This window comes from Larimichthys crocea, chromosome XII (genome assembly GCF_000972845.2).
Source record: "Larimichthys crocea isolate SSNF chromosome XII, L_crocea_2.0, whole genome shotgun sequence".
Classification (NCBI taxonomy): Eukaryota; Metazoa; Chordata; class Actinopteri; family Sciaenidae; genus Larimichthys; species Larimichthys crocea.
The window spans coordinates 15,035,766-15,056,065 of record NC_040022.1 but is presented as its reverse complement, the minus strand read 5'-3'; the positions used below and the strand labels follow the sequence as shown (position 1 = coordinate 15,056,065).

Below are 20,300 nucleotides of genomic sequence, written 5' to 3'. Positions count from 1 at the left end.
AATCAGTCCAAAAGTCCAGATTGTAATAAATGTAATTAATCCAGAAACATTTACATACTATAACCCAGCTTGACAAAGAAAATGTCACATACAGATGCAATGAAAAATATTTTCTTACATCTTTATTGAGATTTATTGTAATTATTATTACTGAGGAAAGCAGTGCAAGTAACGCTAATGTAAAACACATGATGGGCCCTAACTAACCAAAATGGGGGGCATCATTTGTGAGGATGTCAGTGTCACACCACAAAACTTGACAAAACATCGAGCAACAAATAACTTAGTATGTTTTGCAGTTTTAAGGTTAGGGTTCGTGGAGTTTGGTAATACAGTTGTTTACTGTCCTACAAAGAGCATTGAGAGGAATCAGGGACACTGCAACAGAGAAAAGGAGAAAGTAATTAAGACCAATGCCATGGCTTTGACAGGCCCAGACACTGTGATTCTGAGAAGGAATGCACTTAAAACAAAACAAAACAAGACAGACCCAGAGAAAGCAACTGAGCGAGAGAAAAACAGATGGACAACCATCAGCTATGTTTTTCCTTGTGGCTTCACATTCTTGTGCCTTTCACAAACGCCACCAGTGGGCATCTCACTGCGTCTCTCTCTTTCTCTTTAATGTTTTGGCTTCAACATAGAGATAAGGGCCAGGGTAAACTTGACTGATGGACCTAACAGCTGGCGGGAGGGAGGGGCAGAAAGAAAAGGTGTTGAGAGAGTTGAGTCAAAGTGAGTAGCTGTGCCCTCGAGCTCCTCGCTCACCTGTATAATGGGAGGATAATGGCAGAGCTAGATATGTGATTGTTTGCGAGGAAGCATAAGAAAGTTAGAAACATGGATAGAGGTATATGAAATAGAAAAGGCCAGAAAACTTGAGATTAAAACTATTTCACCCCTTATTCCCCGTTTCAACACTTTAAAGTTATAATTCTTTAGATTTTTAAAATAAAATCAAACCCTATTTTGTTATATGGTTGACATGTTTTATTCACTGTTCATACTCATACAAATTATTTCTTTACATAGTCGTTTTTATTGGTGATGGCAGAGTCTTCCTGCCTTCCTAACCACCAGAGATTCACAGGAAAACGATGCATATAATCCAGGAAATGCTATGTGTCTGTCACCATGAGTAGCATTGACCACAAACAGGCCAACTGCATCTTTGTTAAAACAGCCTGGGGTTGTTTGGTTGCACCCTCCGCTTTACTTTTGTATTACGGAAGCCAATTGAGTGTGCAGTAGAATTAAATCGCACTTGTTGTGATGATGTAATTAAAGGTCTTGCCAACTTCGACCAGGATTGAAATCTTAAATGGTTGGAACGAAATCATCAACAGCCTGTAAATCTGTACAGATTCCAAGAAAAACATGTAGATTTAGATTCTACATGTAAAAGACGTTTCTAGATGTTGTGCCTGTTTTGCAGTTTTTCATTTTATTGGTATAATTAAAAACTTTCGACATTTCCACCTGAGTTTGAAATACAAAAATAAATAAAAAGCTCTGTGGGTTTGAACAGTGTTTGGCTGTACATGGGTTAAAAGTGCTGAAGGCAGGAATGTTTTCATGTATATGTCTATGGGGTGGAGTCAAACATAACGTGTAGCTTGAAATTCCTGTCACAAGCATTACAAAGTTGAAACCTGGGCCTATGTGAAACTGGTCTATCTAAAAAAAAATAAAGCATGGTGAGAGCTGATTCCTTTCTATAGTATGAGTGGATTTAAAGGGCTTTATGTCAAATGACAAATAAATGTATGCTTGCTCTGATGCCGTTTTCCTGTCTTAATAGTTGCTTGGATACTGTGTGGACAGAAATTCACTAATGCAACCACTATCGCCAGCTTCTATCAGAAGTATATGTGATTGTATTTAGATTATGTCACACTGCAATCTTTGCTTTGATCTGTCAATATTTGTAAGCTGCTGAAGCAAACCCTCGGGCTACATGAGGTTTTACGGTATGCCTGTATGTTAAGAGAGAGAGACAGAGAGAGAGGGCTAGAGAAGTAATCATTGTATCAGTGGTGTTATAAAGGGACCCAGTGTGATGGAGGGACAGGGACGGCTGACACTGAGAAGAAAAGACAGGCTGTTGTCACTGATCTTCCGTCACATAAGCTCACAGAGAAGACGCACAGCCGCACTGATCTGACAAGGATGCACACACCATGGAATGAGCAGACCAATGAGTGTCTCTGTGTATGTGTCTCAAGTGTGTGTGTGTGTGTGTGTGTAGCTCTGGATTAGACTGGTCCGACCACAAATCACTCTGGCACGAAAGTGAAAAAGATGTAAGAATAAACACCATCAACACCAGGAGACAGAGATGTAATAAAACCCACAGACTAAAATAAAAGCCTCGGTAACGTGACTCAGCTCTTATCCAGTGAATCCTGCTCGTTTTTTAACAAGCCACAGAGAAAACGGAGCACAGACGAGTGGATGACACCGTGATATTAACAGCTCTCCTCTGAATCCTATGGGTGACTGAATCCTAGCCTTGTTAATTTAAAGGAGAGACATTTTCATTGTGGATGCACCCACAGATATCCCATTAAAAAAATCCAATTAGGATGTGCCGAATGCAGAAGAGAGAAACCCATATGGTTTCAGGAAACGGTGTCTGAACTATAGCATCGCTGCAGTATGCCAACTGGAGATTAGCACACTACCCAAACAAACCTTTCCTGATGACAGGTGCAATAAACCTTTATTTGTCTATTGGTCGGATTCTGAAAGTATAACTCTACGCACAGGTGTCCTGTTTCCTTTTCTCCTCCATGTTTTCTTTGGACTTGTCATTTTTGGCGAGAAGCCAGCAGAGCAAGCAACGTGAGGATCATATGCCCATCTGCGGCTGTTGGGCAGATAAACCGTGTATTTGTATTGTGTCTTAATGTGGCACTGATCTATTTAGACAACATCCATGGAGGAAGTTTGATCGGACTACATTTCAAATATTGTAGACGGTTTAACATATCAGATCACTTCTCAGTTTGACTCTCGTGTTGCAACCAGAAAAACAGAAAACCCATCCAACCCGGTGCAACAGTTCACAGCATAGGGCTTTTAAAAAACAAGGCTTAAACTAAGCTCAAAATGAAACCGTGCTGAGCTGAATTCAACACTTTATTTTGCTGCTTTTAGACTGGTTTTATTAGCTCATCACTGGCCACAGAAATAGCAACTGTTGCCTCCACGTAGCCATGTGCAGTGTGTCTTTTAATGTTCTGTGAAGTGTATGACAGCAGTGTCAAATACACATTAGCCTTCTAAACTCATAACCATACGCCTTCACACGCATGACGTGTTGATTTTTACTGCCCGGAGATTGGCTGGGTAATTTGTTTTAAATCATAAAAAACACTGTCGACTAGCAACGCAGCTAATATTTACCCCCACATGTCTGTCTGGCCAACCACCTCTCCAGTGCGTGCGTGGGTGCGTGTGTGTGTGTGTGTGTGTGTGTGTGTGTGTGTGTGTGTTTAACCTGACTGCTCCATCGAACCACTGAATATAAACATGCTGTCAAAATATGGTCAGCGAAATTAGAGCAAAGACAGATAGGGACGCAGACAGCAAGAGAGCAATAGAGACAGAGAGAGATAAATAAGAGGTATTTACCCGCCCTCTGCTCTGCAGGAATGTAATCTTGGCTCAGAACAGTTTGGTAACACAAAGAAACCCGCTGCAACAGCACTACTAACACAGATACAACACACACACACACACGCACGCACATGCACGCACATGCACGCACGCACACTCGGTCTCTTTTTCTCAGAACTCAGACATGATGATAGTGGGTGTGTCAGGCTGGCAGGTAGACAAAGTACAAAGTCTATGCTGTGTACGTGTGTGTGTGTGTGTGTCTGTGTGTGTGTATTCAAACTGCTCTCCGTGACGGTTACCACTCCTTTTTTTTTTACGACATGGACAGCAGTGTTGGGGGGTAAACAAGGACCTGCTGCTGCGAATGGGTTCATTCAAGGTCACGGCTGATACCGCTCTAGCCTTTAAACTCACATCGCATCGATTGGTGTGAATATGTGTATGTTGGGGCTGGATGGCGGCCGTGGCGGGGTTCTACCGGAGTGTAATGTGAACCATCCTGTCCAGAGATGGGTGTGGCCTGAAGTAAATGAGGCAAAAACCAGACTGAGCGGGAAATCCAGTAGAAGGAGCTACCAAGACGGGAGGAGGAAGAGAATGAAAACAAGCAAAGGAGGAAAAAAAAAAAATCAGATACTTGAAATAAGCTGGCAGTCCACCTCCGTGTGGGTGGGGTGGAGCTGCGGTGTCACAGTTCATTTACTGTAGAGAGTAACCTATATTATTTCAGGCTCGTTCTACCATGAGCTAATGAGGCAGGCATTAGCTCACTTGCTTCTGCAACCTGAGCTGGCTATTATATTCCGATCTGATTAGGAATGCTTTAGTGAAGCATTAACTACTGAAGGTGAAAAGCAGGTTACTTCCTCGACATATCCTGTACATATGTTTCCTTTTCATATAATTTTTTTTTATTTCTTTGGTCAGAAGGAGCGATACGCTACATCACACTTCCTCACCTGTCTCATCAAGTCAGTCTGTTTAGATTTACATTAAGCCAGAACTAAATATTTATCAAGTGTGTATGAATCATTTATACAGATTTAGAATCAGTTTGTCTTACCTAACTTGACTGCTCAGTAGTTAATCATTAATAGACAAAAGTTGCAAAACTGACTTTAAATCAGGGACCTCTGGCAGCCATTACCCTTCTCCAAATATTTATCCCGCTTTGACATAGCTGAGCTGTCTTTTCTGCACTGAGTAGATACGCAGGCAACAGAAAGGGCTGCGCTCTGATGTTAAGGCCAAGGTTAAGGCCAGCGAACACCCAGGCATGTATGTATATTATAAGTGCATGAACACACACACACACACACACACCACAACTTAGTTTTAAATCTCGTGGCCTAGATGAAAACTTGGCTCGGATTGATTGTCTTGCTCGGAGGCATATCATCCACATCTGATTACCACCATGAACATCTTCCCATGAAAAAAAAAACAAAAAAAAAAAACTGCCATTTAACTCATTCTGCTATTTCTGGTACAGATACGTTCCCTGCTCTAATTCCCTCAGCGTGGACTCGACCAAGTGTGGTTTAGTGCAGGACACATGTTTTTTTTTTTTTGTGTGTGTGTGTTAGGGTACGTCTGTGTGTCCATGTGTGTGTGCTCTAAGTAAAAGGAGGCCAGAGAGAGAGAGAGAGAGAGAGCTGGTTGGGGGAAATGACTGGGTTTGGGTGTGACCTGCTCAGCTATGCACTAGTGATCATGTGAGACCTGTTCTAATTATACACCTCTCAAGAAGAAGGCCGATCCTCTCTCATGGGCAGAAACTGTGTGCACGTGTCCAAGAGGGTTCAGTATGTGTGTGTGTGTGTGTGTGTGTGTGTGTATGTGCGTGTGTGTGTGGGTGTAGGGGGTTCAAGACAAGTAATGGGGAGCAATGTGTCTTCATGTAAGATACCTAAATCGAGAATTTGTCCTATTTCAACCACTCCAGCCTGTGTGAAACTGAAGCAGGACGTGTAATTTTGCAGTGTGTGGGTTTGTGGGTCCGTGTAAGAGGAAACCTTTAACAACGTGGTGAATGTGTCTGTGTCTATATGTGTATTTTAGGTCACATCTCCTGCTGAATACATGCAACTGACGAATCAACAGCCTTTCGCTTCTGATTTCCTTCCATCCTCTCTCTTCCTTTCTCTCGCTCGCTTTTGCTTTATCCTTCTGTTTCCACTGTGGGCTTTTTTAGAGACCTGCTCTGTTTTTCATTACCAGTGGAAAAAAAATGGGGCGAAGAGTTAAAAAAAAAAAACTATCACCCATCCCCATTAATACACAAGTCCTAGTGGAAAACGAGTCCAAACTACTAAAATAGGCCCCTTGGTTCCTTCAAAAAGCCTCTGCCAGCTACTCCCTTCCAGCGGCTGACCTTTACCTTAGCGTGAATAACAATTTAAACATATGTTATAAGTATCAAGATCGTTTCATCTGTAGCTCTACTGTGTTGTCAGCACAAATTCAAGGTACATGTTTTTTATTTTATACTTCTACTTCACATGACATCAAATATTATACTTTTAACTGCACTACATTTGTCTGACATCTTTTAGTCATGTATCTCTATATATCTATGATTTTTTTTCTAAATAAACTGAAGGATCAACTGTTCCTGTCATGGGTTGAGAATTCTCTTACCTTTAAAGCTAAATAAGCCATTTTAAAAAGCTCTTGGATTAGCTGGAAAATACATCGTCACAAAGCTGAAAACAGGCCGTGAGATCATGAAAAGTCAATATTTTGGAGATATGGTTCTCACAGGACAGTGGTGTCAATTTTGTCAGTTTATCATTATATTTAAGCATATCTTTACATATATTTATCACAAGTGCATGATAACCAGATTTGAGGAATCCCTAAAAAAAAAAATACTACTGAATATCAGTGATAGCATCTGCCCCAAAAATCCAGTATCAGTCAGGATCTTAAAGGATCGGATCGGATTCTTCCTCTTCTTGTTGTCTGTGAGTGTCTACATGCGGTCACTGCACTGTACTGAAGGGTTCATGACATCCAGATAGTCAGGAGAAACTTTAAAACTTGAAACTTTAAGTTTTTGTAGCAGTTACATTGATGCTGTGAATCCAGTTTCTTACACGTGGGTCTTGTTTTTGAAGTTTTGGCCAACAGCTCTGTTGATTTTTATAACTTTTGTTCTCTCAATTAACTTCTGACATCTGGGAACACAGTGACATCAGAGTCTGGCAGGATACATATGAGCATTCAGGTGAGCGAGTTAGCCAGATTATCCACATCTTCATCAGCAAAGAGGTAGTAAAAAACTATGTATAACTATGTCAAGTATGATACATCACAGGTCTTTAAGCTGTGATGAATGTTTACAGCAGACAGTTTGGGTAATCACCGTCTTTGTTCTCTCTTCCTAATACGTTTGGCTGTGCTGGGGATTTGTTTAAAACTTCTTTTGAGCAGAGCTGCCATGTTTCCAGATCTTTCAATTAAACTGGAAGATCTCAGGGGATTAGAGAGAATGACGGCGCATCTCCACTGTTAGGAATGATGGCCAAAACTATGAAAACAGGACTCAAGATGTGATAAACAAGAATGATTCAATTTAGCTTTTAATTTTGACAATTGCATGCACACACATGCACAGTGAGGAAACTTGGGAAGAGTTCAGCTTGGGCTTGACAATGTTCCTCTGTCCACATCTGGCTATAAACACTGTTCTGTGAGTCGACTAACACACGCTGTCCTCATTCTAACCCTGCCCTGCTCACACACTGCCAATGACCACGAGTCACCAATGTCTGCAGGGGCAGAATACAAACAGAAGTGAAAAACGCGCACACACACACACACACAGTATGAGGGTGTGTGTCAATGCTGGAAACTTTGGGTTGAGGTCCGCCCATCTCTGGAGATCTTGTGCTCCGATAAAAAGACAGATTGTGAAAGAGAGTGAGAATGATAGAGAGACAGAAAAGAAAAAAAAAAAGAGGTGTTTGCTTTTCTGCTTTCCTGCTGCTGCCTAAAAATGGAAAATTACTGCATACAGTGCCCCAAATCTGCCCCCAACTTCACTCTAAAACACACCCACACACAGACAGACACACAAACCCCCTCTAACTGCCCCTAGGCCTCTACACAGGAAGTGGTTTGACTGAGTGAGATCTGTATGATGACGCTATCGCCTCACTTCTCTCTAGCTGTTGCAACGTGTTGTGCTCAGGGCATCCATATGAGTCTGTACATGTGACAGACCTATTCATCTATGTTTTCTCATTCAAAAGCTGGCACACGACAGTGTCTCACACTCCTCGAGGGGCCGTGCTGATGTATTTAACTCAACAATGCGACAATGTTAACGTAACGTCATGAATGCGACTGACTTCTAAATGACTCCTGTGTGAAATAAGGGCAGTAAACACCAGCCAAAAAACACCGCCTGTCCTAGAAAAATTCCACAGCGTTTGTGTTACAAACGCCTCACTTCTGCTTCCTGAATCTGAAAGGCTGCCTCCCCCTCTCTGTGTCTTTCATCACATGTTGCAGTCACCTGACCAGAAATAGGTGGAACCAAGGGCAGAGCACATGTCGTGGCCAGATGGTGAGCATGATGTAAACTGTAGACACCTCTCCAGTTGTAACTCCATATATTCTCTCAAACTGCCTGTCAGATGAAATGTGCTCAGTCTTTTATCTGTGGCTTTTATCCGCACGCCTGAGATATGACCTCCAGACTTCCTGCTCGCCCGCCTCTCCTTTCTTACCTTGAGTGAGTCGAAGCAAGCGATGACCCGTCCGTTGTCCACCTGACAGCTCTTGGCCGGATGAGCGAACTTGCACTCCTGGTCGGAGCGTGAGCACGTGCCCCTCTGGAACTCCCTACATACCTCAAGTGTCAGCCACTTTGTGTCGCGGATGTGTGCCATGTTCATCGCCATGGCAACACGCTGGCAAAAAGGTATTCCGAGCTGAAATCTGCTCAAGCGCGAGTAAAGTACCTCTAGTGTTTTAATCCACAAATTTAAGGTCTTTTTTGTGTTTGTTTGTTCTGTTTGTAGTTAAGGTCTGTGATGCGTGTATGTAACGCTGAAATGAAAAATAAAGTTCCTATTGATTGTGAGGACTCCTCTTCCGATGTGAAATGTTGCAGGACGTTTGGCTTTGAATGTTATCAGACAATTATCCTGATCAACCAACCACAGTTTATATCCAGGACACGGCTTAGCCTAACAATTAAGTTGCCACTCTCGGATTGACTCTTCTCTCTTATTGTTGCTTGCCAAATGGTCTCGTCTACAACATTCACAGGCCAAGGAGGCAAACAAACTGAGAGCCCTCTGGTTAGGTGCAGTGAAGCAGGCAACAAAGGTGATAGTCTGGGTGTAGCCTGCTACAGGAAGGTTTTAAGGACACTGAGGACCAAGTGGAGGCTTAGAGGATTGAAGGCGAAGGTTGAAGGCAAGGTGGGTGAGATGCTGCGTGGGCCTGGTGGTGTGTTGGGCTGCTGTGGTAAGGCTGATCGGTTGATGGAGAGCAGTTGGCAACTGGGAGGGGCCGGTTCTGGTGTGGAAAGCTGAGGCTGGAGCCCGGCTGCGAGGACTGGATGGTGATGGTGGTGGATGGACGAGCAGGTTGCAGCGTGTCGCAAGGAGGGTGTGGCCGTAGTCCTTGTACACGTTGTTGCTGTGGCAGCAAGCGAGCGAGGCGGGGGGGAGGGTGGAGCTTCAGCGGTAGAAGCAGGTCAAAGCTGCAGCAGACATCAGGGAAGGCACTTCCTCTGGGGAGAGAGAGACAGAGAGAGATAGAAAGGAGGGAAAGAAAGATTAGTGATGATACACATCCAAAGAAAACTTTCGGGTTTGTTTTGTCTTTCGTAGAAGGGTCTGACCTGCTGTATTCTGCTAAGTTATGCAGCTGTGGGAATAAAGAATATGTAAAAATGTCAGAAATGCAGGGGTGTCAGCTAAAACAAATAAAACTTTCACCCGCCCTGCACTCTAAACACACATGGTGCGCACACACGCTCATCACGCCACGCCACACACAAACATACACACACACACAAATGCACAAAGCAGCCATTCACAACTTTCCACCTCTTCTGGTCAACGCAGGAAAATCTGATCAAATCCTGTATCACTTACAGTCGGGTACAGCAAAGCCGGGCCAGTGCAAATTGTGTTTAGAGGTGAAAGAGAGGAAGAGAGTGAAAGCGGAGGGGAAGTCGAGGCAGGGCATGAGGGAGAAGAGGTTAGTCATTTCCCTTCTTACGAAGCGGTGTGAGAGTGGAGACCAATGAGAGCTAGCAGAGTTGCAGCAACATTCTGGGCTGAGCGCCAGGTGAGAGCAGGGGGAGGAGCAACGAGGAGGCTGACCTGCCCGCTGCCAGAGGAAGACAGAAAGAGAGAGAGCGAGGCTGAGCTTTGTTCGCTATTCAGACTACCTGATTTCTTGCAAAACAGCTGATGAATATCTTTCAAACAAACGTTAAAGAAGCACTAAGGAAAGAGCGCCATCGTCATGACGGCAATATTGTGGCGATCTCACACAGATGTGAACTCGCGATAACAATCATGTTTACTTTCACTCATGAAATAAATTCCCCCATTTACCACACGCAGGAGAGATCATGGGTTGCAAAGTGTTTTTTTGATCAGAACGCTGTGATGTTGCCAGTGGTTTCTATTTTGGGTGAATCCATTGTACTGGGTTTGCTCGGGGAATTTGAATGACTGGGCTCCCGGGGGCCCGTTCCGCTCTTATCACACAGGCGGGGTAACTCACCACACCCTGCGTAGAGAAATTGCTTTTCCCAGAACAGCATGTGCACCTTCAGCAATGCAACGAACCTCTGCTAACTTTACGGCACTGCAACACTGCAACACTGCAACCGCACTATATCAGAGCCCTGCAGCAGGTCATGATGACCCAGCAACGTGGGTGAGGACAGAGTGAAGGAGGAAACTGCTTAGTTTCACCTTGGATGACCCCTACGATAGCAAAAGTAGCATTACTGCTACAGATGACCTTTGGAGTGCAGGCATAATCATAACACAACTGCCCTTCCCCCACAAAGCACACAGTGGAACACAGCAATGATCTTCTGTATCGTGCCCTTTAGAGGGGAGAGAAAAAAATAAATGAACTTTTTGATAAAATACAAACATATTACCTCACTGCTCAATATTTTCAAATTATAACAACATTTTATTCAATGCCGCTAATTCCTAACAAGAAGCAGTAATGTTTCTTTGTCAGTTTTATGGTATTTTTATGCCAAAAAAGATTTTTGACTGAGAGCGACTGGATTGAACGTTTTGGAAGGAAACTGGTCCAACATACAGACAGGCTGCTTTTTCTTAGTTTACTTTACTGAGGGCATGTTTCTATTCCCAAGCTTTTGAAAATGTCAAGTCAGCCAAGTCTAATCTTTCTGTGTAACCCTGTATGCCCTAGGACCTGCGTTTTTAATATCATATAATGGTGATGTTAGGTGTATTTAATGCTAAAAATTCAGTCCGACGGGGCCGATGGCAATACACTTTTAATGCCCAAAGAATGTTTGTAGGTCGAGATCAGGTGAGCAAGAATCATCTTTAAACTGACCTTAAGCCACAGCTGGACATGAACTAATGAGGTGGAATAGAGACGTCTATGTTTTTTATTTAATTTTTTTTTAAGTTGAAGGCGCCTGGGGCTCTCATTAATCAAATGAGAGTGTGATAACTTGATGCATGAGATGCTATGTTCTGTCTGGCTGCCTAATCTGTTTCTATGGTTTCTATTAGAGTCAGATGAGCACATATCTGTGAGAGAGGGACAATGTAGTATGGTGTAAGACAGTGCCAGAGTGATAATGAGCGCTCATTATGATCCATCATGTCTGGACATGGCCATCCTTCTCCTATTGATTTCTTCATATCTGTAGTCTTTCTTGTCAGTACGCCACTCCCTCTATCTAATTCCACTTTAACTGTTTGTGCTCTTCTCTCTCCAACGTATCCATTTCATCATTGTTTAATATGATCTACCTCTCTGCTCCGCAGAACAGAACAGCACCACAGAATTTACACTGTTTTAACCAGAGGTTTTCCTGTTGTTTCCACTCTTCTCCCAACCCTCTCCATCCATGCCTCTGCCTTTGTGCCAATGTGACTGTCTGGCCTGCGTTCTCTTCCAGCATCCTCAGCAGCACTTTCTCAGACTCCAAGGTCTTGCGAGCTGGTGCAAGGTCAACCAGACTGGAGGAAGGGAAGATGGCGAGAGAGAGAGAGAGGGAGAGAAAAGGAGAGCGAGCGAAGCCGTGTGCTTCCTATCACCCTATTTTAGGACACGTGGTAGAAACATTACGTGGCTGCAGGAAGAGGAAGTGTGTCTTTAATATTAGGACACTGCCATAAGCTCATGGTCATGTGACACCAGCATATGCCTCAACAGCACAAACAGTTTCTGACATGAAAAAGCAACCCTGCCCATCTTTTACTTTCTCTTGGTTATGAGTCACAAACCAAATCTGTTCTCCAACGACTCGAAGATACTGTCGAAACTTCACCTCAGCTAAAAGTGCAAAATATGCATGAAACCTGCCAATGTTTTGCACGGAGTGCTGTGATGGATGGCGCTCAGACAAGTCACAAGGTTTTCTTGAACACAGGGAGATGTTGTGCTATTAAGGCATGTCTTAACTGATTTATGAAGTTAGAGTGATCAAAACAACGTGCTCGTTGCTAACCTGGGCTGTTCTAGAGAATTAGAAAGAGGGTGCGGCTCATAGTTATTGTAAGACTTCCTGAAACGTGACTAACTGGCACATGGTTAGTCTAGTTAAACCCATCGCTTGCCATCACAGGTTAAAGGAGGCTGTATTCTGCAAAATCACATAAGAGATAATACACTGGGGTTCACTAGTGCAGTATGATATGAAGCAATTTGTTATATTGCAACATCTGCTACGGAAATCTAACCGTTGCTTTTACCCCGGGCTCATGTTTTCAGCTTCGACTGCAGAGAAAGAGGCGTTCGTCTCTGTTGGTTTGCTGCTGTTCAGTAAAAGGAGTGGTTTCAGCATATTGACAGAGGTGGAGCCAGGGTGACAGTGTGCTGAGACAGGTCATCACAGTGGAGGACGCTGGAGGAAATGCAACACCCCAGGCCTCGCTGCTGCTCCTGCTGCCGCTGCTGCTCCATGTGCTCAGAATATAGCATGTCAATATTGCCCTCACTGACCTATACGAATACACGCACACACTAGTGCATATACGGACACGTGAGCATGTTCTCCTCGCTGTCTCCTGATCTGTTCAGTACTGATGCACACACACTGGGAGGCCGAAGGCTGCTGCTCTATCCACCATAGCTCTTCTATACCACATGGATCCCTGAGTAAACTGCATTTCTTTTGATGGTGGGACCTTTCATGTTGGTGGAGAGATCGTAACCAGAAAGGATTGCATAAAATGAGTTTAAGAGCTAGGCCACACTGCGTTAAAAACAAATGTTCATGTTTAGGTTTGGTTTGTCACGAGTAGCGGTTATAGATGCTCATGCTCACCAGCACGTTGCAGAAAATGGTCACGTCTCGCTAATTTGAGTGTCATCGTCAGTTTTTGTTATCGACCTCCTGCTCGTCATCACCATGAAGTCATCATCTCCTCCCAAGTATTAGTTTAACTAGTTTATTTGTCATCAAAATGAATAACATTAGGCTTAGGCTAGGAACGCATAACAAACAATGCCTATTGATTCCTCCGAGAGGGAACCTCTGGATACAATTAGATCTCTTGTTTAGCATACATGGACAGAGCTACGCACACACACATACACACACACTGACAAGTCACACAAACCTATACAAACACACAAACCCACTATGCGTCCTGGCACAGAGTATTCTTCTTCTGTGTGTCCAACACTGCATCTTTGTGTGTGTGTCTATGTGTGTGTAAGGATGTGGTGAAGTCAACGGACAGTGAGGATAATGGCTGGCCTTATGGTTTAATGAGTGGCTCATTGGCTCACATTTGTGTTGTCTGTGTGCTGAGACATAGTCAGGTTTATTTCCACAAATGTGAATGTGCACCAATGTGTGTTGTTGAATGTGCACCAGTGTTTAATGTAGGCGAACATTTAGCTTCTTTATCACTATATTACATGCAAACATACTTTGTCGGTGATCAATTTGATCGTCTGCACTGGTTATCTGTGTCATTTTTCATTTAGTCAATCATTGTCATGGAGGATCGGCCATGCTAACGCACTCACTGGCTTGTGTTGGGGCCTGCTTTCGAATACACTGAGGCGAACAGAAGCCAGAGCAGTCACAATGACAAAGACGAAGGATAGCGAGTTAGCCAGGAAGAGGCAGTGAGTGAGAGAACGAGACTATTAGGGCAGGAGTGCGTTATTAAATGTTATAGCCGTCTGTCTCTGCTTCAGAGATGGGGAGGTTTCAAATGGCAAGGCTGTAAGCGGGAGCTGATTCAACTGGGGTGAAGTAAAAACAAGGACAGGCTCGTGTTGACACGTGTACCTCTGGACAGAACAATAAAGAAATAACTAGACGCTTATTACTGGCTCCAGCAGCTTCGACATGCTGCTTGCCTTGCTTATTAGCACTCTTGTGTAGTTCAGATACAGGTAGACGATGGCTTTGTTTCCTCTCTATACTGCAGTATCTGCGAAACATGTATATTACTGGCTACCTGGAAAGAACAGATAGGAAGATAGAAAGAGGTAAATCCTGGAGCAGGTTAAAGACTCAGGGCTACCTTAGCCCTGTCATTTGAACTGAGCTCAGAATTTCATTAAGTGGAAGGTGTTTTGCTCAACCAAAGCGGTGTCAAACTGTTGCTCAGGGGGGTTGAAATGTGGTCATAACACAGTGGGAACATACAGTGAAGACCTCATGTAATAAAAGGCTTAACCTGTCAGCGCAGATTCAGCGATGCGAATAATTCTGTCTTTAGGGCAGACTTTAGATCACAGGCGACGCACGTAAACGCAAAGCAATTTGCACACGTATACAACAATATACGGAGGGAGCAATATTATGTTTGACATGATTAGCCACAATGTTCACGCTGACAGCAACAGCACATTCCTCAGGCTTCTGCGCCGCAGATATTGACAGACTACCTGCAGCACAGCTTCCGTGGGGATTTTTACAAAGTCTCAACAATGCAATCTGCCACACATCTGGCTGAGCTGCGCATGCTTGCATGTGTGTGTGTGTGTGTGTGTGTGTGTGTGTGCTACTGTCTGAGCCACCCTGAATCCCTCTAAGTCACAACAACAACATTCCTCATCATTGCCCCAACCACGGACACACCACCGAGAGGAAACCCAGAGAGGCGAGAGGGGAGGGGGAGGACGAGGAGGAGGAGGAGGAGAGGGACAAAGAGGGGAGAGGAGGGAAGGAAGGCTATAGTTTAAAGCTCTGAAGATACTCCGGCTTTCAAATACCATATTTATTTCACCAGAATCATGCTGCCTCTTATTTTAGACACTTTTTGGACTCTCCGAAAGAGTTAACCCTGGCAAAAAAAAACGATTACAAATACAAAAGTCTGTTTTTATATATCGACCGATTGCCAGATATCGCACGCAAGAACACTTTCAGTTTACTTTCGCATGATCCATGCAGATAAACTTGAAAGAAACTCCTGGAAGAAAAAAACATTACAGGGCGATCTCATGTTAATCTCCGAAAGCTTTAATAAAGTCCAACACTACTTACTTTCACTCCAGCTGAAACATCAAAAAGTTAAATCCCTCCATTTACTGGCTCTCCTTCTTCCCTGTCTCTCTCTCTTGCCCCTCTTTCCTTCTCTCTTCAACTTTCTTCCTCTCTCTCTCAGTTACTCCCCCACTGTCAGACGCATGAAAACACTCACTTAGTCACACACACAGACGCGCACACACTAACAACGCACACGCACACACACTCCCCCAGACAGAGTCACCCTCTCACACACTCTCTCCTCCCGCGACCCGGAATGCTTGGCAAGATCCAACTGTACTGAAATACTGTGCTCACCATATAAGGTAGCAGCAGCTTCACATGTCACACATAATTTACATGCGGCGGGGCGGGAGTTTGCCTTTACGCAGCGCACACACACGTAGAAACGCACGGACACACATGCAAAACCATGCTTCCCCCTTAAGGCTGACGCAGCAAAGGGAGGGAAGAGGTAAAGAGAGAGAGAATCAAATTTTACCATTCTCCTTGTTAACCAAGCCCTGCAGGATAACTCCCAACATGTCCAGTGTTGAGTCAGACGGAGGGAATGAAAGCTGAGTAGGCGATCTATTGATCCTCTCCACTGCTTCCTGGAACAACCACGGCCCTCCAAATACACGCGCGCACACACACCAGCAAATTTTCTTGCTAACTAGCGCTACCCTCAGGAAGTAGCTATTGTGTGACTGTCTGCTTTGAGCCAAGAATGTGTCTTACTGTGTGTGTGTGTGTGTGTGTGTGTGTCCTGATATCTATAAAACAAGCTGTAACAAATAGATGTTAACCCTGTGTCCCACATACTGAACACACACACACACACACACAGCAGACACTAAGGCAAACAATCCCCATATCTCTACCTGTGCTCCAGTGCACGGGCGCCTACTTTGGAAAGTAAAGACTGCAGCACACACACACACACACACACACACACACACACGGGAGGAAAGATCTAGATAAACCAATGAGACGAGGCGGAGGGACCAAGCTCTTACCTCTCACATTGCTCTCCAGTTTGTGTGTGTGTGTGTGTGTGCGCTTCCGCCTGTCGATTGACTCTGTGTTTTATGCGTGTGTTCAGACAGGCCGCGACAGCAGACCCCCAGGCACCGGCTGGACCATTCTCAGGCAGGCAGGCAGAGCGCAGCAAGGCAAGAGCGACTGGCAGAAGAGAGGCAAGCGAGTGAGCGAGTGAATCAGCAGCGAATGAGTGGAGGAGCTGTGCGGAGCTGAGCACCAGAGTGGGAGAGAGAGAGAGAGGGAGAGGGAGAGAGAGAGAGAGAGAGAGAGAGGAGGAGTGTTTGTCTGTGTGATTTTCTGTGTGTGTGTGTGTGTTGCAGCGTTGCTCTGTGTGCGCTAGTGTCTCCCCTCCCCTGCCTCTTGAAGTGGCTGAGCTGGGCTGTTCTGAGACGGGCTGGGCTGTGTCTCTACTGACTCCCGAGCCTCTGGATCGTCTGTCTGCTGCCCGAGGAAAGTGGCGCTCGCTGGGTGGCAGTAGCAACAGCTGTGGAGGAGGAGGAGGAGGAGGAGGAGGAGGAGGAAGAAGGAGGGGAGGAGGGAGCCCTGACTGCACTGGGCATACAGATCCTGCAGTCCCCTCTCCCTCCCTCTCTTCCTCCATGAAGACTGGCCACGCCCCCCCCCCCCCCCCCCACCCCCTTAAAACAACACCAGGAAGTGCTGGTTCAGTTACAGCAATACTGCCCTTGCTTATCCAGTGAAGCTGAGGAAGGAGAGAGGGAAGAGGGAGGGAGGAAGGAAACATTGGGGGAAACGGCAATAAGATCAGGAAAGAGAAAAGGAGGGAAATTAGTAAAAGGATGAACACAGAAGCAAGGAATAGTCATGATAGTCATGTCCAATACCAACCAGAGAGAAAAGACAGAAACAAGTGAAACAAGAGATTTAACGAGGTATGGATGAATGAGGAGAAAACCAGCAGTTGGAAAGAATGAATAGATTAAGGGGTGTAGAGGAAAGAATTACGGAAAGAAATTTACAGGGAGTTTTGCGACAGATTCGGTCTGGCTTGTGTCTGGATCTCCTTCTCTCTCTTTCCTGCCTTTCTGCTATGGCGTGCAACCCCCAGACACTTTCAGCTCGCAGCTCTTGTCCACACTAGAAAAGCAGGACACGCTGAACTGCACTAAATCGAACTGTTCTATGGCAGTAAGTGGTTATACGTTAAAATAACACAACGAGTGTAAACACTCCGGAAATGACAAAAAAAGATGCCGACCAGTGCAGTTTGGTTGTAGGTCAGCAACATATAATAATAATTTTAAAAAAAAAAGGCTAACCGAGACAACGCTGAGGCTCCTGCCAACTTTCCCGTGTTGTTGTTGACTCAAGACTTCTGCCGTCACAAACCCTTGCATCCAGGGGAAAGTCAGAGAAGCTAAAAGGAGCCTCCAAGAATTTGATTTGGACCCGATGCTGCAATATCCGGTAGCCATGGAGATAGTGGCCTTGGCATCGGCAGGAATCTTTACAGATTTTGAGCCGTGTGCTAACTCCCAAGTTCTCTGACTGACCGGGCATATTGTCTGTGACTCACTTCATTTGGTTGTGATTATGGAGAAAGTGCATTCAAGATGATGTCTGTTTGAAATATAGAAAATAGTTTCCTTGTTTTTTGTTACAATGAAAGCAAAGCAAAGCAAATCTGCTTTGACTGCACACCTGCACCCATATTTATAGATGTGAGAACCCTTTTTTTCTTCGGTGTATTTGCATGTATAACACTGTCCCTCTGCTTTTCCTATGTAAAACGATCATGCCATGTGATTCTGTTCCACCCCTTCCTCTGCTCTTTGGACCAGTTTCTACTGCTGCACAGCTCAGTTTGATATAAAGCTAGTGATAAGTCATCTCTAATTTACACAGCAGGCTCTTAAGCCCCAGGTGACAATCTGTGGTAGAGCCCTAGCTGCAGTGCTAACCCTTTACCTAGCCAATACTGGTGCAAAGGGCCAACGTGGTCAGAGAGAGCAAACACATGTTGTATACGTCAGACAAAAGATAGCACTTTTTTTTTTCTCAGGTTTTGAGAGACAGTTCCATTATTAGCTACAACAGCAAAGGCCTTGCTGTGATCTGTTTCCAACCATCATTCATTAGTGATGGAAGTACGTCTATTTCCAACCATGGAAACAGCCCTGCTAGGACACATGTCTTTTAGATTAGCAGAGCAATCTGTTTGACTGCTGATCAATGGAAGCAGTGGGTCACTTTAACTTCCAAATGGAGTTTTTCTTGACCCATAATGAAGAAACATGGTGATTGATGTTGCTCTGGCTCAATAGGAGACACATTAGCAGCGCCTCCAAAGATCTGGACTCTCTGCGAAACTCAGACACTGACGTGGAATTTCCCCTCTTCTGCTGCAGCTGAGTGCATGCCAGTGCTTCTAGTCCTTTCTGTCTCAAATCTTTATTTTACTCCTCTGCCCTGCTATTTGTTATCATATGACTCTTTTTTATGACATTCTCTTACTTATGACTGTATCTCAGTTCCCCCTAATTTCCCCCCAAAAAACCACAACCACTTGTCTATTTGTCACAAACGTCAGAACCATATTCCTTGTCCAATTAGAGTTAAAGCCAAGCATTGTTACCAGATGTTTTTCTCATTCAGTTCTACAACTTAAGTTTTATTCTGCATGTAATCTGACGAAACATGCACCAGGAGCCTATTTCTCCATTTCTAGTTTATGTATTTCTTTAACTGAGGTGAAATCAGCCATTTAATTGAACTTCCTGCTCCGTATCGCGTATCTCACAGATAAAGAAATATGGTGTGACCGTTGTGCTCTCTCGGAGATCAATGAGGCTGTGGAGTTGTCTAAGTAAGAGCAAAGAGCAACAGGAACCAACATACTGTGGTTGAGTAAACTCTTTACACATATACTAACGTTAACCAACTGAAAACAGGATGAGGTGTGTGTGTGTGTGTGTGTGTGTGTGTGTGTGTGTGTGAGATGCAGTTAGAGGGAAATACCACCAATTTTACACATCAAGATCAGTGAACCAGCTATGCTACTCAGCCTGTGAAAACAGTTGTAAAATGTCTCGTGTGGCTCCAGAGGAAGCATATCAAGTCAGAATTCAGCCCTAATGATGTCAAGATGTATTATGGGAATTCTTGGATTCTCTGCTGCATCGAAAAGTTTTTTTTTTTTTTAGTCTTTTGTCTTTTGCAAGTCCTACAAAAAAAAATAAAACTGCAGTACTAAATAGCTAAATAGCAGAATAAAGGAAGTGCAGAATGTCCTGGAAACTCCCTCACACTCTAATCTTCTATAATCAATCCTATTAACCCTAAACCAACTCAGTCCAGCATAAGTGACCCCTGTGCCTGTGTGTCAAATCATCAAATCCTAACCCTTCACCTTTGTCCACCCTTTGCTCTCCCTTCGCCACGATGAACGTAACTTTCCACCTTAAGAATCCCTATCATCTCAGCACTCTGCTATTTCCCAGCCCTCTGTAAATGACACTGACTGGCTGATGTGAACTCTCACTCCACTGAGGAAATGTCCCAGAGCCTGTGTGTGCCAAACTCTGACGGCTCATCTATCACTAAGGCCGCAAATACACATTACACTCCCATTACAGACCAACACAGCAACAACTGCAACGGTACACAGTCTTGCACACGGGCCCACAGCAGAAAGTTGCGTTTGCTGTCAGACGTTTCACTATTGCTTATTTTACAGGCTACAGAATGAGAAAGCAAAATATTGCCTGGAGGTGATTTCCACGCTTGAAACGTCTGTGGTCTGATTTACTGAATACTACGTGGAGTACTTCAAACCTAAAAGATGTAATGAATATGCTACTAAAAATGTCCATGAAAGTGGGACAAGTTGTAAATGTCTGTATGCAGACAAATATTCAAATATTTGAATTTGCAGTCATGTTTCCCTGCTGCATATTTTGTGGCTTTCTCTTAACTTCTTTCC

The 20,300-nt window shown here is 44.2% G+C and overlaps 1 protein-coding gene across 26 annotated transcripts in view; it reads right to left on the bottom strand.

Moving 5' to 3' along the window:
- mbnl1 (muscleblind-like splicing regulator 1) overlaps positions 1-20,300 on the bottom strand; it is a 49,882-nt gene that overhangs the window by 18,775 nt on the left and 10,807 nt on the right. For 21 of the 26 annotated variants that reach the window (XM_010731150.3, XM_027285089.1, XM_027285092.1 and 18 more), the window contains one exon: positions 8,361-9,373. In XM_010731150.3, coding sequence (XP_010729452.1) covers positions 8,361-8,534 — 174 coding nt within the window. In that variant the 5' untranslated portion in view covers positions 8,535-9,373. Of the gene's footprint in view, positions 1-8,360; positions 9,374-9,484; positions 9,508-9,740; positions 9,871-15,331; positions 15,606-15,815; positions 15,968-16,332; positions 16,603-20,300 lie in introns of those variants that run through there. The other 5 variants (XM_010731153.3, XM_019262147.2, XM_010731152.3 and 2 more) reach the window with 5 other exon arrangements.